This window comes from Mustela nivalis (genome assembly GCF_964662115.1).
Source record: "Mustela nivalis genome assembly, chromosome: 17".
Taxonomy (NCBI): Eukaryota; Metazoa; Chordata; class Mammalia; order Carnivora; family Mustelidae; genus Mustela; species Mustela nivalis.
This window is the reverse complement of record NC_139036.1, coordinates 27,504,813-27,517,914: the sequence shown is the minus strand read 5'-3', so window position 1 is coordinate 27,517,914 and position 13,102 is coordinate 27,504,813. Positions and strand designations below refer to the sequence as shown.

Sequence of the window (13,102 nt, the reverse complement as noted above, 5' to 3'; positions counted from 1 at the left end):
GAATGGTCACTCACAAGGCCTTATTTGACTCAAAGGACCAAAATAAAACAAGAAACAAAACAAAAACCAAAAAAATCTTCCACATTTAGTTAAAGGAGTACTGTTAATCTTCTTCAAAATGGTATGTGGCCATTTTCACATGTAGCTTATGCAGAGTAAAGAGAAATACATCACTGAGTAACTACTGAAGGATGGCTCTAAGATAAATCTGGAGCTGCAGAACAAAACCACAGTCCACACTGGTCAGGAGCTAAGACTCATGGAGGTCAAGTACTAAATAAGACTATGAATCCAGTCTACCTCAAACTCTGTGGAACCCCAAACCTATCCCACAGGTAGTTTAGTCCCCAAATAACTTCAGCAATGAACAGTTTCCCCTCATAGCTCTTATTTGATAGGTGAGTAAGTCTATTATAGTAGAAAAGGCCAAGTGTAAGATTTTGGAGCATCCCACTAATGATACTCTCCTCCAAAATAGTAAACTAAAAGCATTACTTCATCTCTCAGAGAACCACAAAGATTAGCTGTCACCATTAAAACAAGAAAGCAGGGGGTAGAAAGTCTGATTGCTCTTGGAAAATGACAATGGATTATATTCAAATGGTGACCCTAAATGCAGCTGCTCTTTCTGATTTATCCTCTTTAGTGAAACAAATAAACATAACCCTGGCTATCTGGTATGCATGTAGCAGTAGGGCCCTGATGAAACTGTTATCTGAATTCCTGGAGATATTCAGATGTCTCAACTTTCTGAGACCTGTTACTTAAGGTTTGCCTTTTCTTTTTTGCATGAATAATTCAAAGAATTTCTTTTTTTTCTTTTTTTAAAGATTTTATTTATTTATTTGACAGAGAGGGATCACAAGTGGGCAGAGGGAAAGAGAGATGGGGAAGCAGCCTCCCTGCTGCACAGAGAGCCCGATACAGGGCTCAATCCCAGGACCCTGAGATCATGACCTGAGCTGAAGGCAGAGGCTTAACCCACTGAGCCACCCAGGCGCCCCCAAGGAATTTCTTTTTCTTGAACTGATAGAGACTAAATGGCCAACAAGATAGACTACACTCCCAAATACAATTGCATTATCTAATTCCTACAAACAAGGGCATTCTACATGTCCACAATCAACCAACAAAATCAGAAATCTACATCTATTCAAGGATCTTAATCAAATTTTTATCAATTATCCTAATAATATGCTTTATAACGAAAGGATAATACTCAGAACCACTTCATTAACTTTACTCATCATGTCTCTTTTAGTCTTTCAATCTGGAACAATTCCTCTGTTTCCTTGATGCTTTTTAAGAGTACTAGACCAATCATTTCAAGACTGTCTCTCCATTTGGATTTGTTTCATGTTTCCTCATGTTTGTATTCAGATTATGCATTTTGGCAGGAATATCACAGAAGTGTTAAATACGTCTTTTTATTGCAAGCAGTACACAGTTTCAATTTATCCATTAAAAATGATGCTACCTTTGGTCACTTGATTAAGATGATATCTACGAGGTTTCTCCACTATAACCTTTTTCCCCTTGTAATTAATAAGTATTTGTGGGAAAATAATCTGAGATAATATAAAACTCCTTGTAGTGGGTTGAATGGCTCCTCCCTCCCCCATGAAAGTTAGGCCCACCCAGAACCTGTGAATGTGACCTTACTTGGGAAAAGGGTCTTCACAGATGTAATTAGGTTAAAGATCTTAAGAAGAGATCATCCTGGATTAGAGTGGGCCCTAAATCCTAAAACAGGTGTCCTTAAAAGAGAAGGGAAAAGACATAAAGGAGGTGATATAAAGACGGTGGAGACTAGGTAATATATCTACAAGCCAAGAAGTGCCAAAATTGAGGGCAGCCACCAGAACCTAGGAGACAGCATGTAACAGATTCTTCCTCAGAGCCTCCAAAACAGAGGCTAACACCTTGATGTCCCTTGATGTCAGACTTCTGGCCTCCCAAACCATGAGAGAATAAATTTCTGTTGCTCTAAGCTACCCAATAAGAAACTAACATATAATTCTGTTCCTCTAATTTTCACCCACTACTTTTAGCATTCACTGATGTTTCTTGACTGAAATCATTATTACTAAATACGATTTTCTACGGCGCCTGGGTGGCTCAGTCATTAAGCGTCTGCCTTCGGTTCAGGTCATGATCCCAGGGTCCTGGAACCAAGCCCTACATCAGGCTCCCTACTCAGCAGAAAGCCTGCTTCTCCCTCTCCCACTCCCCCTGCTTGTGTTCCCTCTCTCGCTGTGTCTCTCTCTGTCAAATAATAAATTAAATCTTTCTTAAAAAATATGATTTTCTAGAAGTCTATCATTCCTTCTACATTTATTAGTGGTCTTCTACTGCAAAGAAAAACTTTACATCAGCTTTATCTGTAATAGCCAAAACTGCAGACAACCAGATGTCCATCAACAGGTAAATGTATAAACAAATTGTGGTATAGCTATACAATGGACTACTACTCAGTAGTAAAAAGGAATGAATTACTGATATATGAACAGAGGTAACAGGTCATCTAATACTGATCAAAAGTAAAAAATAATTTAACAAAAATAGAAAAAAATTAGAACTTGAAAAATATGGCAAACTCTTCTAAACATGTGATGTGTGAGAGGGTGAAGGTCCTTGAAAATAAAAACTGAGAAATACCAAATGGGTTTAAATTCTTGGAATTAAGAGATCTCTTCTTCAAATTTAGCTCTATCTCACTCTCCCTTGTCTTTCCCTCTATCCCTCCCATTTTCTTTTTGTTTCAGTCTCTCTAAATTTGAGGTAACAAAAACTACCTGCCAAATCTACAACCAACAATTTAGGTTAAGACGAGCTCCTTCATAATTCCTTTGGTCATATTCTTTTTTTTTTTTTTTTAAGATTTTCTTTATTTATTTGACAGAGAGAGAGGGAACACAAGCAGGGGAGTGGCAGAGGAAGAAGCAGGCTTCTTGCTGCACAGGGAGCCCAAAGCAGGGCTCCATCCTAGGACCCTGGGATCCTGACCGAAGCCAAAGGCAGACATTTAACAACTGAGCCACCCAGGCACACCTCCCTTGGTCATACTCTTTAGAGTAAATGCTCTGAACCTCAGTCACAGTAAGGTAGCGAAACTTCCACTTTATTTTAGCTATAATAGAATTAAAATTTAAAACATTATTTTTTTTAAAAAGATTTTATTTATTTATTTGACAGACAGATTACAAGTAGGCAGAGAGGCAGTCAGAGAGAGGAGGAAGCAGGCTCCCTGCTGAGCAGAGAGCCCAATGCGGGGCTCGATCCCAGAACCCTGGGATCATGACCTAAGCAGAAGGCAGAGGCTTTAACTCACTGAGCCACCCAGGCATCCCTAAAATTTAAAAACATTATTTAAAAAAAGAAAAAGAAATTTAAAAAATCTTTTTAGACATATTCATCACCTACATTTTATTATTTTGGAATAATTTTACACCAGCAAAAGTAATGCATGCATGCCACACACACACACACACACACCCTCTCTCTCTAGCAATTTCTGAAATATTTATACATGTCTAATAATACTGAAAATCAAAAAAGGGAAGGAAGGGGAAGGAAGTAACAGTCCTTCAAAAAAAAATTCCGTATTTCATCTTCCTCTACAAGTACTGTGGTAAATTTCCCACAATCACATCAGAGATCACATTTATTTCAACAATGTACTATTATCTTTCCAGGGGCTCTCTTGATAACCTAAGTAAACCATAGTTCCAGACACATAGGAACTAAAACTGCAATTTGTTTACTACTTTCTTTGAACTACCAAAAGAGGCGAAACAAACATTATTTCAAATGAACAAACCTTAAAAAAGCACAAACTTTAAAACATTATTTCTTAGAAGGCAAACATAAGAACAGTAAATTCATACATGTGAATATACATAAATTAGGCACATACTATAACTTGAGATCAAGAAATAAGAAAATAAATTTTTTTAAAAAGGGACTTTAATTCCACTTCTAGGGTTTCTACCCAAAAGAACTGAAAACAGAACCAAACATTTACATACCTTTATTCAAAATAGCATTATTCACACCAGCCAAATGGAAACAACCCAAATGTTCATCAACAGATGAATGGATAAGCAAAATGTCATATACACATAGGATAGAATATTATTCACCATTAAAAAGGAAAAAATTCTGATACATACTATAATTTGGATGAACCTAAACGACAGTATGCTAAGTAAAATAAGACAAAAGGACAGATACTATATGATTCCACTTACATGAGGTACCTAGAATAGGCAAATTCATAGTGACACAAAGTAAAACAAGTTATCAGGGGGTGGAGAAGAGGGTAATGGGGAATCTACCATTTAATGATTAGTTTCTGTGGGATGATGAACAAATTCTGAAAATGGACAGTGGTGATGGGTGCACAATACCATGAGTGTACTTAATACCACTGAACTGTACACATAAAATTGGCTAAAATGGTAAATCTTATGTGTATTTTACAACTTTTAAAAGGGGAAAATTTTTCAAATTAAAAAAATAAAAGTAACAAAGCCAATTTAATCATTTCACCCACAGAAATTCAACTAAACAGCTACTTTGAGCAATGAATCAGCTCTTACAGATTAATAATAAAGTATATAAGACATCCCCCTACCAAAGACCTTAAGATTTATCTGAGAGGCAGATAAAACATACTGGGTTATCTCACAGTGGTCTGTGTGATCTTTACAGGAATTTCACAAAGCCAAAATATTTTCATAATAATTCTGAGTTTATTTGCCCTTTCCACTGTGTTGACATTTGCACTGATGGTTCAAAAACAGTGGTAAAACTGCTAGTTTTATTAGGAATCGAGGCAGTGACACCAAAATGAACTAGCAGTCACTGTATTCTCCATAGCCACCCACTTGCAGTTTAAAAAAAAAAAAAGGCAAACCAGTTTTACTTAAGAATGTCCTTGATATCACAATAAAATTTAAAACAATAAAACAGAAAAAAATTTTATGAAAGCTCCACCCATGAATACTTCTGACTGTGAATTATGGAATGAACTAACCCCATTTTTCATGGTTTTCATTTTTACTTGGAAGACTGATAAACTGATAAACTATGTTAGTAAGACTTGGGCATCTGACATACATTTTTTTCAAACTAAACAAAGTGAGCCTCTCCCTTTCAAGAAAAACAACTGACAGGGGTGCCTGGGCGGCTCAGTCGTTAAGTGTCTGCCTTCGGCTTGGGTTATGATCCCAGGATCCTGGGACTGAGCCCTGTGTTGGGCAGCCTGCTCGGCGGAGAGCCTGCTTCTCCCTCTCCCTCTGCCTCTGCCTGCTGTTCCCCCTGCTTGTGCTCTCTATCAAATAAAATCTTAAACACAACAAACAAACAAACAAAAATCTCGGGGGGAAAAAAAAAAAAAGAAAGAAAGGAAGGGAGAAAAAACAAAAGAAGGACCTCTGGAGTGGCTCAGTCTTTAAGTGTCTGCCTTGGGCTCAGGTCATGATCCCAGGGTTCTGGGATTGAGACCCACATCAGGCTCCCTGCTCAGCGGGTAGCCTGCTTCTCCCTCTCCCACTGTTCCTGCTTGTATTCTTTCTCTTGCTGTGTCTGTCAAATAAATAAATAAAATCTTAAAAAAAAAAAAAGAAAGAAAGAAAGAAAAGGAAGAAAAAACAACTGAGAGTATTTGTTACCAGTGATAAATTTCTAACTGCTGCTTTAAAAACTTACATTTGGAAAATGTGTATCCACTAGAGTGAACTTGATAGCTTCCAAATCTTAAAACTTTTCTGATGAGATCAGAAATATTTACAAATGTGGTTTTTTCCTATTACATAAAAAAATACATCAGTATTTAGATCTGCATAATTCAGTGAAATACTATTTTCCAAGCGACTAATGTACCATGTCATAAATTACACACAGGTAAAAGATTTATTCAAAGTACAGGGGCGCCTGGGTGGCTCAGTGGGTTAAGCCGCTGCCTTCGGCTCGGGTCATGGTCCCAGGGTCCTGGAATTGAGCCCCACATCGGGCTCTCTGCTCAGCAGGGAGCCTGCTTCCCTCTCTCTCTCTCTCTCTCTGCCTGCCTCTCCATCTGCTTGTGATTTCTGTCAAATAAATAAATATAATCTTAAAAAAAAAAAAAAAAAAGTACAAGACAAGGGCACCTGGGTGGTTCAGTCAGTAAGCACCTGCGGTCAACTCAGGTCATGATTCCAGGGTGCTGGGATCCAGCACCTCATGGGGCTTAAGTGGGGAGTCTGCTTCTCGCTTTGCCCCCTGCCCCAGCTTGTGCTCTCTCTCTCTCAGATAAATAAATAAATAAATAAATAAATCTTTTTAAAAAGTGCAAGACAGACCAACAGGATTTCAATGTAAAACTACAAAAAGTCCTTTGATAAGGTTTCAGATTCCATTTGTATTAACCTTAAACAATCACTTTGGTATAGAATATCCAGAATTATCTGAAAACACTACTAAACTATTCCTCCCTTTTCCTCCTATACACGTGAGACTGCCTTGTTTATGTACTTCAACCACACAACACAGCACAACAGACAGAATGCAGAAGCAGTTATGAGAATATTTATTTCAGTATTAATTTTTAAAAAGTGACTTTTCATTTAAATCATATATTAATAATGAATATTTAAAGAGATAATGAATTATGAATAGTATATTCACTTAAATATATTAACATATTTAGTTTATTTTTAATAGATTAATAAATATAAATTATCTGTTTTAATTTCTCACAGAGTAAATATGACATATATCCCACATAAACAAAAGATCTTTGGGATCCTCAATCATTTAAGAATAAAAAGCATTTTAAGAACAAAAAGTTTGGGAAGCACTGCTATAACCTAATGAACACTACAAAAGTAGAAACAAAGAATGCTTAATTCCAAAAGAAACAAGTCTTCACAGAAGAAAACAAACTGACTTAGAGATTTGAGGAGTTTATTTTTCAGTTTTCTTTTTTGGGGGAGAATTCAAGAAAATGGAGTATTTCAGTGTGCCATGGGGAAAAGGTAAGTAGACTACTGTGTTGGAAATATGAGTAACAGATAAAATTGAATAGGGAGTCTAAAGTTGGAGTGGAAAGAGCTTGGACTGCAGATTACAACCTGCAGTTTGTTTATTTTATAGAAATTGAGGAGCCACCCATGAATTTGGGACTGAAGCACAATTTTCTTAAAAACCTGCATCTCCTGTGTCAAGACTTTCATATACTCAGCATTTTCTTTTTTTAAATTCAAGTTTCAAGGATGGAGTACAAGGCTTGGCTGTGGAACAAAGCAAACTTGAGTATTTGGTATTCAAAGCTCTAAACCACGCCTCATAGGAGTCAAAGTTTGACTCAAAAAGCACGTGTATGTCAAAAAAACATACACATTCACATTTGAAGGCATGGTCCATGCCTTATTAAAAAAAAAAAAAAAAAGCCCAAGTAACAGGGTTTATGCTTTATTCTTTTAGCTCAAATATATGACAAATTCATGCTGCTCCAAGTGTACTGCAAAATAAACATACTACTCTTTATAGTTCTTTGTGTCTAATCTTCCTCTATATAGTTATCTCGGTGTCCACTCCTGGTTGGCCTGCAAGCCATGAAATGACATATTTCTGGAATACACTGCAGTTCTGCTCTGCCTACACAAAAACAAAACAAATAATAGGGGCCTCTGGGATTGGATGGGAAACGCCTCTGACAGGAAGACTGGTTGTTCTATGAGTCAATCAAACAATTTTTGGCAGAAAGCCAGACAAACAGAAAACAGACTTCAAAAGAAGCTAGTCTACAACTCTATGACAACACCTTTGTAAAAAATGTTCTCTGTTTGACCAATCTTTACACTCTTCTCTCTCTATCCCTCTGCTATAAATAAAGCAACATCATGCTACCATTAAACAAGAGGATTTTTTTAAATGACAGAAGTTACGATCTTTTCCCTAAAAAAGACCCCCGCCATTCATACAGCGCAATGCAAAAGCAGCTCTAAGTCTGTATGATAACACATGTCGGGTACAGAAACACTGGACACTTTAGAAAACTAATTTAAAGTTTAAATGAAACTACAATTCCACCGAATTTTTAGAAAGTAAGCCATTTCCTTTTAGCTGATCAGTAATTTTCTATCTCTTATAACTTTGACGGGCAGTTACAACTTTTAACTGGTAACTGGTGAGAACTATCTGACAGCAATTCGCGAAGGCAACTTAAAAAAAAAAAAAAAAGTATACCTTTAAAAAGCCCTAGTAGAATTTAACACACACCCTAACGTGGGGCCAGTTTAAGACCTAACAACGCATTCTTCGCTTTTGTTTTTCATAAGCAGTACAACCATAAAGATCCTAAACCCATTTTATGATCAACACAACCGAATTCCTCCCAAGACTTTATTTAAGTCGCTGGATGATTACATTTGACCTTCTTAATTAGTCAACAGTATACTTCAACGGCCAGCCACCTAGGGTCAATTTGGTGAACTGACACCACCGGTAGGAGGCAACCCGACAGGGACAAGTCCTTCAAGAGCAAAAATTATGACAGATTCTAAGGCAGCAGTCTCATTGCTGCCGTCTCCGGCTTCCTTTGCGTGGGGCTCAGGTACCAAGTGTTCTGAATACGTCTTTTGGCCAAAATCTGGCGCCAGGTTTCAAACACTATTCGCAGCCTTGCCACCAAAAAAGTGAAGCCGGGAGATGACCGCTTTCCTGGCTTCTGGGAGGGTGGAAATAAGGCGCCGGGCGGCGGCGGAATAGAGCGATCCGATCTCTCCCGGGGCCACTTTGGCCGGCCCTCCACCCTGGAAAGCGCGACCCGACCGAGGAGAGACTTCACTCCCACCCATGTGCACTTTGTAGCGCGCTCGGAGCCGAGGGCCACGAGGTGCTGGCGCTCTTGAGAAGAGCCCTCAACTGCCCGAAAAAGAGGCGGGCGGCAAACAAGCAGCGAACTTACCCAGTTTCTTCCACATGGCGAGGTGACAAGCGAGGAAGCCTTTGCGGATGGCAGCGCAAACCTTCGCCGGCTCGGACGACGTAAATCCCTTCTGCTTCTTGATGAAACCCCACAAATGCTCCCGGGCAAACTGTGCCGCCTCCCGCCCGCCGTGCCCGTCGCACACGGCGAAAAATGCCACTGAGGAACGGCGGCGGCAGCAGCGACCGGGAGCTGGAGAGGCCGCGGCGTCCGGGGGAGGGTCGCGAGCCTCTCGGGTTGCCACCACTGGGCCTTTCCCCAAGACTTCGCTGCCAGCAAGAGCTGGCGGTGACGGCTGCGGAGGCGACGCCTGAGAGAGTGACCGCCGCGACCAGGGTTTTTCTTCAGCCGTCGGCTCGGGCTCCACCACGATTTGAGTAACGTCCTCCATGTACTTCCTCCCGCCCTGGTCGGAGAAGACGCTCACTCCCAGCGAGTACAGCCCCGCCATGGCCGGCTGGCTGGGATCCCGCCGGTCCCACGCAGCCCGCCGAATCCGGCGGCGGGAGACACACTCCGCGCCCGCCGGCCAACTATTGTTTATCTTCGACGACGCCGAGAGGGGGGAGGGGGCGGTCCCGGAGGGGGGGGCGCGCGATGTCGGGACTTGTCCGCGAGAGCTGGGCCGGAGCTCTAGGACGAGAGGAGCCGAGCAGCTGCGCCTGCGCAATGCGCTTCCCCGCCTGCCCGCGCCCACCACACAAATCAGACGTTCTCCCCGGCTGTCGTCACTCGGCTCTCTGGACCGGACCAATCAGGAGTCGAGTTGGACCAAGCCCGCCCTCCACCCCCAACCCTCGCTCCTCCCAGCAACTGCCGCGCACCGAGCTCCTGCGCGGGCACTGGGCCCGCCCTTGGCGGGCTTGGCTTTCTCTGCTGCTTTGGGTGTTTTCGCTCTCCGGGTTTTCGTCGTACGTTACCGAGCATCCTGGGCTGTCACCTTTTGGGCTCAGTCGCCGGGATCGTTAATGCAGCCTACAGCACTTGGCATTTCACAGCTCGCCTTGCGGGGATAGCCGCGTAGGCTCGGGCCTCCCAGGACTGTAGAGAAGCTGGGCGGCGGGGGGAGGTAAACCTTCCATTCCTTGAAGTGAAATGGCGGGAAACCTCACTTTGGAAGGTCGTTTGTGGGCACGCCGCAAAAAAGTGTGGCACTCTTACTGGATTTGGGGGGGGATGTATCCGGCCGGGAGTTGAAGCAGGCTGTCCAGTTTGTGTTGTTAAGGAAGCTTGGGAAAATTTCCACCATCCGCTGAACGGTCCTGTCTCACCTAACTAGGTATGTCAGAGACTTAAGAAGGGTTATATTTTAGCTAATTTTAAACAGATCTTTTCAGCTTTTGTTCAGCCTCGTACTTTTTCCAACGAGCCCTGGGTTAAGTATTTTATTCCTTTGGTGTATCACTTGAAGTTACCACTTGAAAATAGCTTGCGGAAACCGCCAAGCGCGCTTGTGCTGTAACAATTTGGTTACGTTCCCACCTCTTCACCCAGTACGCCCCATTGTAAGCTCTGAAACCTTTGCAGCGATTTCCACAAATGAAGCCTCAAGAGTAGGGAGGTTAGTATGTCCTCAGCAGCAAATTTTATTGCAGAGAATCAGTTTAAAGTTCACTTTTTTAAAAAGTTATTTTTTTCCCGATTTTAGCCACTTCATCATCAATACTCCGGTGTGCCCTTTCCTGTACAGTTTTTTGAGAGTGAGGAAAATGTTCATCCAACAATTGGCACCAAAAAAAAAAAAAAAAAAAAGCCACGAGAAGTACAAATAGGAAAACTCTTTGAACCAATAAAAATAAGACTAACCAAATCAGCTCAAAATATAGAGAATACGAATTACATAAAATTACAGTTACGTAGAAAATAAATGTAGTCAAGAGATAAGCCCCTGTATCAAAATACACTAGACCACAAGTTTCATGGTGAAAATGCTTGGATAAAGTCCCAGCTTGTTTTGAAAGATGATTACAATCCAGTTATCAAAACCTAACAATTATTAAGAGTAGGAGGATGGGGCTCGTGGGTGGCTCAGTGGGTTAAAGCCTCTGCCTTGAGCTCAGGTCATGAACCCGGGGTCCTGCGATCCAGCTGCGCATCAGGCTCTGCTCAGCGAGGACCCTGTTCCCCGCACCCCGACCCCCGCCTGCCTCTCTGCCTACTTGTGATCTCTGTCTGTCAAAGACATAAATAAAATCTTAAAAAAAAAAAAAAAAAAAGAGTAGGAGGAAATCTGGACGCCCAGGTGGCTCAGTCACCTTCGGCTCAGGTCATGATGCGGAGTCCTGGAATCGAGTCCCCCATCTGGCTCCTTGCTGGGCAGGGAGCCTGCTTCTCTCTCTGCCTCTGCCTGCCACTCTGCCTGCTTGTACTCTCCCACTCTCTCTCTTTCTCTGATAAATATAAATAAACAAAATCTTTTTTTTTTTAAGAGTAGGAGGAAATCTATAGACTCTTTATCTGTAAATGCAAAAATCCTAAATGAAAAATTAGCAATTCTAATCCAGTGGCCTCCAAACCATGAGACCTGCAAGAGAGAACAGTTTGTGTAGCTCTGTATTACTCATCTTTAACAGTTTGCCCACCTTCCCTCCCACCCTAGAGATTACAAAAAAGATAATTCCTCCACGCTTTATAATCCTTTTCACTCAATCACATCCAGTAGCCTCCAGGTCATATACGATTAGCCTGATTAGCATCTCCATGCTACCCTCCACTTTCATTAATCTGATTCAGTGTCTACTTTTCACTAACCATTCTAACCATTTCACTCTACACTTAAGATTTCAACATCTGTTAACAGCCATTTCCCCTTTATTCACCTCTTCTCTAAATGTTCCCATCAACTTCCTGTTTGAACTGAAAACTGGTTTATCACCTGGCAAAACTACCTCTCTTGCAACTTTCCAAGTGGAGGAGGTTATTTTACTTCACTCTTCTCTTCAAACCTGCTCTTCATGCTGCCTCCAAATCATTTTTCTTTCTTCTTCAAAAACCCAGGCTCTTTTAAAGGTACTGCCAGCCGATTCTACACCAAGATGTCATCATCTACTGGTCCCTAGGAACTCCTTCGTTTGTTCCTGGTTCATTGTCTTCCTTTCTTCCACTATTTTTGTCACATCTCAGCCACTTTTTTAAAAATGTTATCCACATTTTCCATCCAATACTGTGGCCTCTCAGTTCCTCATTTTCCTCTTCATGAAGTGGCCTTGCTGCTATTAAACCTTCCATTTGTATTCCAGATCCTTTCTTTTCTCTCCTCCAGAACTTTACTTCACCATTTATCTTTTCTTGCTCCTACCTCATCAATTTTTTCCTTTTTTACAGGATCATTTGCATCTGCACATGGACATGTTCTGATTTCTGTTTTAATTAACAACAACAACAAAAACTACCCAACCATTTACACTATCCCATTTCTCTGCTTCTCTTCATGGAAAGATTTTTTTCTAAGAGTTGTCGCTATCTAAATTCTACTTATAATTCCTACCTTATAATTTCTCCTAAACCTATTCCAAACAAGCAACCATCCCCATCATTCTTTTGGCACTGTTTTTGTAACATAACAAGACTTTATTTCCAAAGCTAATGATGACTTTTCTGTACTGACTCTGCTCCAAATGAAAAAGCAAATAGAACCAGTTTCCTTCTTGAAACTTCGTAACAAGGAAAATCATCACTTCTTTTTAAAAACTTCTTCTCTTCGGGCTCCTTGCTCGGCAGGGAGCCTGCTTCTCCCTCTGCCTCTGCCTGCCATTCTGTCTGCCTATGCTCGCTCTCTCCCCCACTCTCTCTCTGATAAATAAATAAAATCTTTATAAATAAATAAATAAATAATAAAAACTTCTCTTGGCTTAAAAGAAACCACACTATCCTGGTTTTCTTCCTGCCCCATTGACAAACCACCACTTCTTATTTCAGTTGCTGATTTCTCCCTAGCCAGACCTTAAATTGTTGGGAGAGACCAGGGCTTGGTCCTTAGCTCTTTTCTTTTCCTATATGCTCTCCCTTGGTAATGCCATCCAGGACCATGGCTCACCTTCCGTGGTCTTACACACATCAGTAAGCATCACTATCTACTATGCCATTCAACCCTCAAAAAAGACTAGGAGTTGAGGGGTGCCAGGGTGG

General features: G+C 41.1%; 2 protein-coding genes across 3 annotated transcripts in view; one reads left to right on the top strand and one right to left on the bottom strand.

The window, feature by feature from the left end:
* Positions 1–9,677, bottom strand: part of PPM1D (protein phosphatase, Mg2+/Mn2+ dependent 1D) — a 42,561-nt gene extending 32,884 nt beyond the window's left edge. For both annotated transcript variants that reach the window (XM_082707505.1, XM_082707506.1), the window contains exon 1: positions 8,954–9,677. In XM_082707505.1, coding sequence (XP_082563631.1) covers positions 8,954–9,425 — 472 coding nt within the window. In that variant the 5' untranslated portion in view covers positions 9,426–9,677. The remainder of the gene's footprint in view (positions 1–8,953) is intronic.
* LOC309852241 (uncharacterized protein) overlaps positions 9,424–13,102 on the top strand; it is a gene marked incomplete at its 5' end in the record, with an annotated part of 92,589 nt that continues 88,910 nt past the window's right edge. Inside the window, one exon of the mRNA XM_082708531.1 lies at positions 9,424–11,192. Within this exon, the coding sequence (XP_082564657.1) occupies positions 9,424–9,990 (567 nt within the window). The 3' untranslated portion in view covers positions 9,991–11,192. The remainder of the gene's footprint in view (positions 11,193–13,102) is intronic.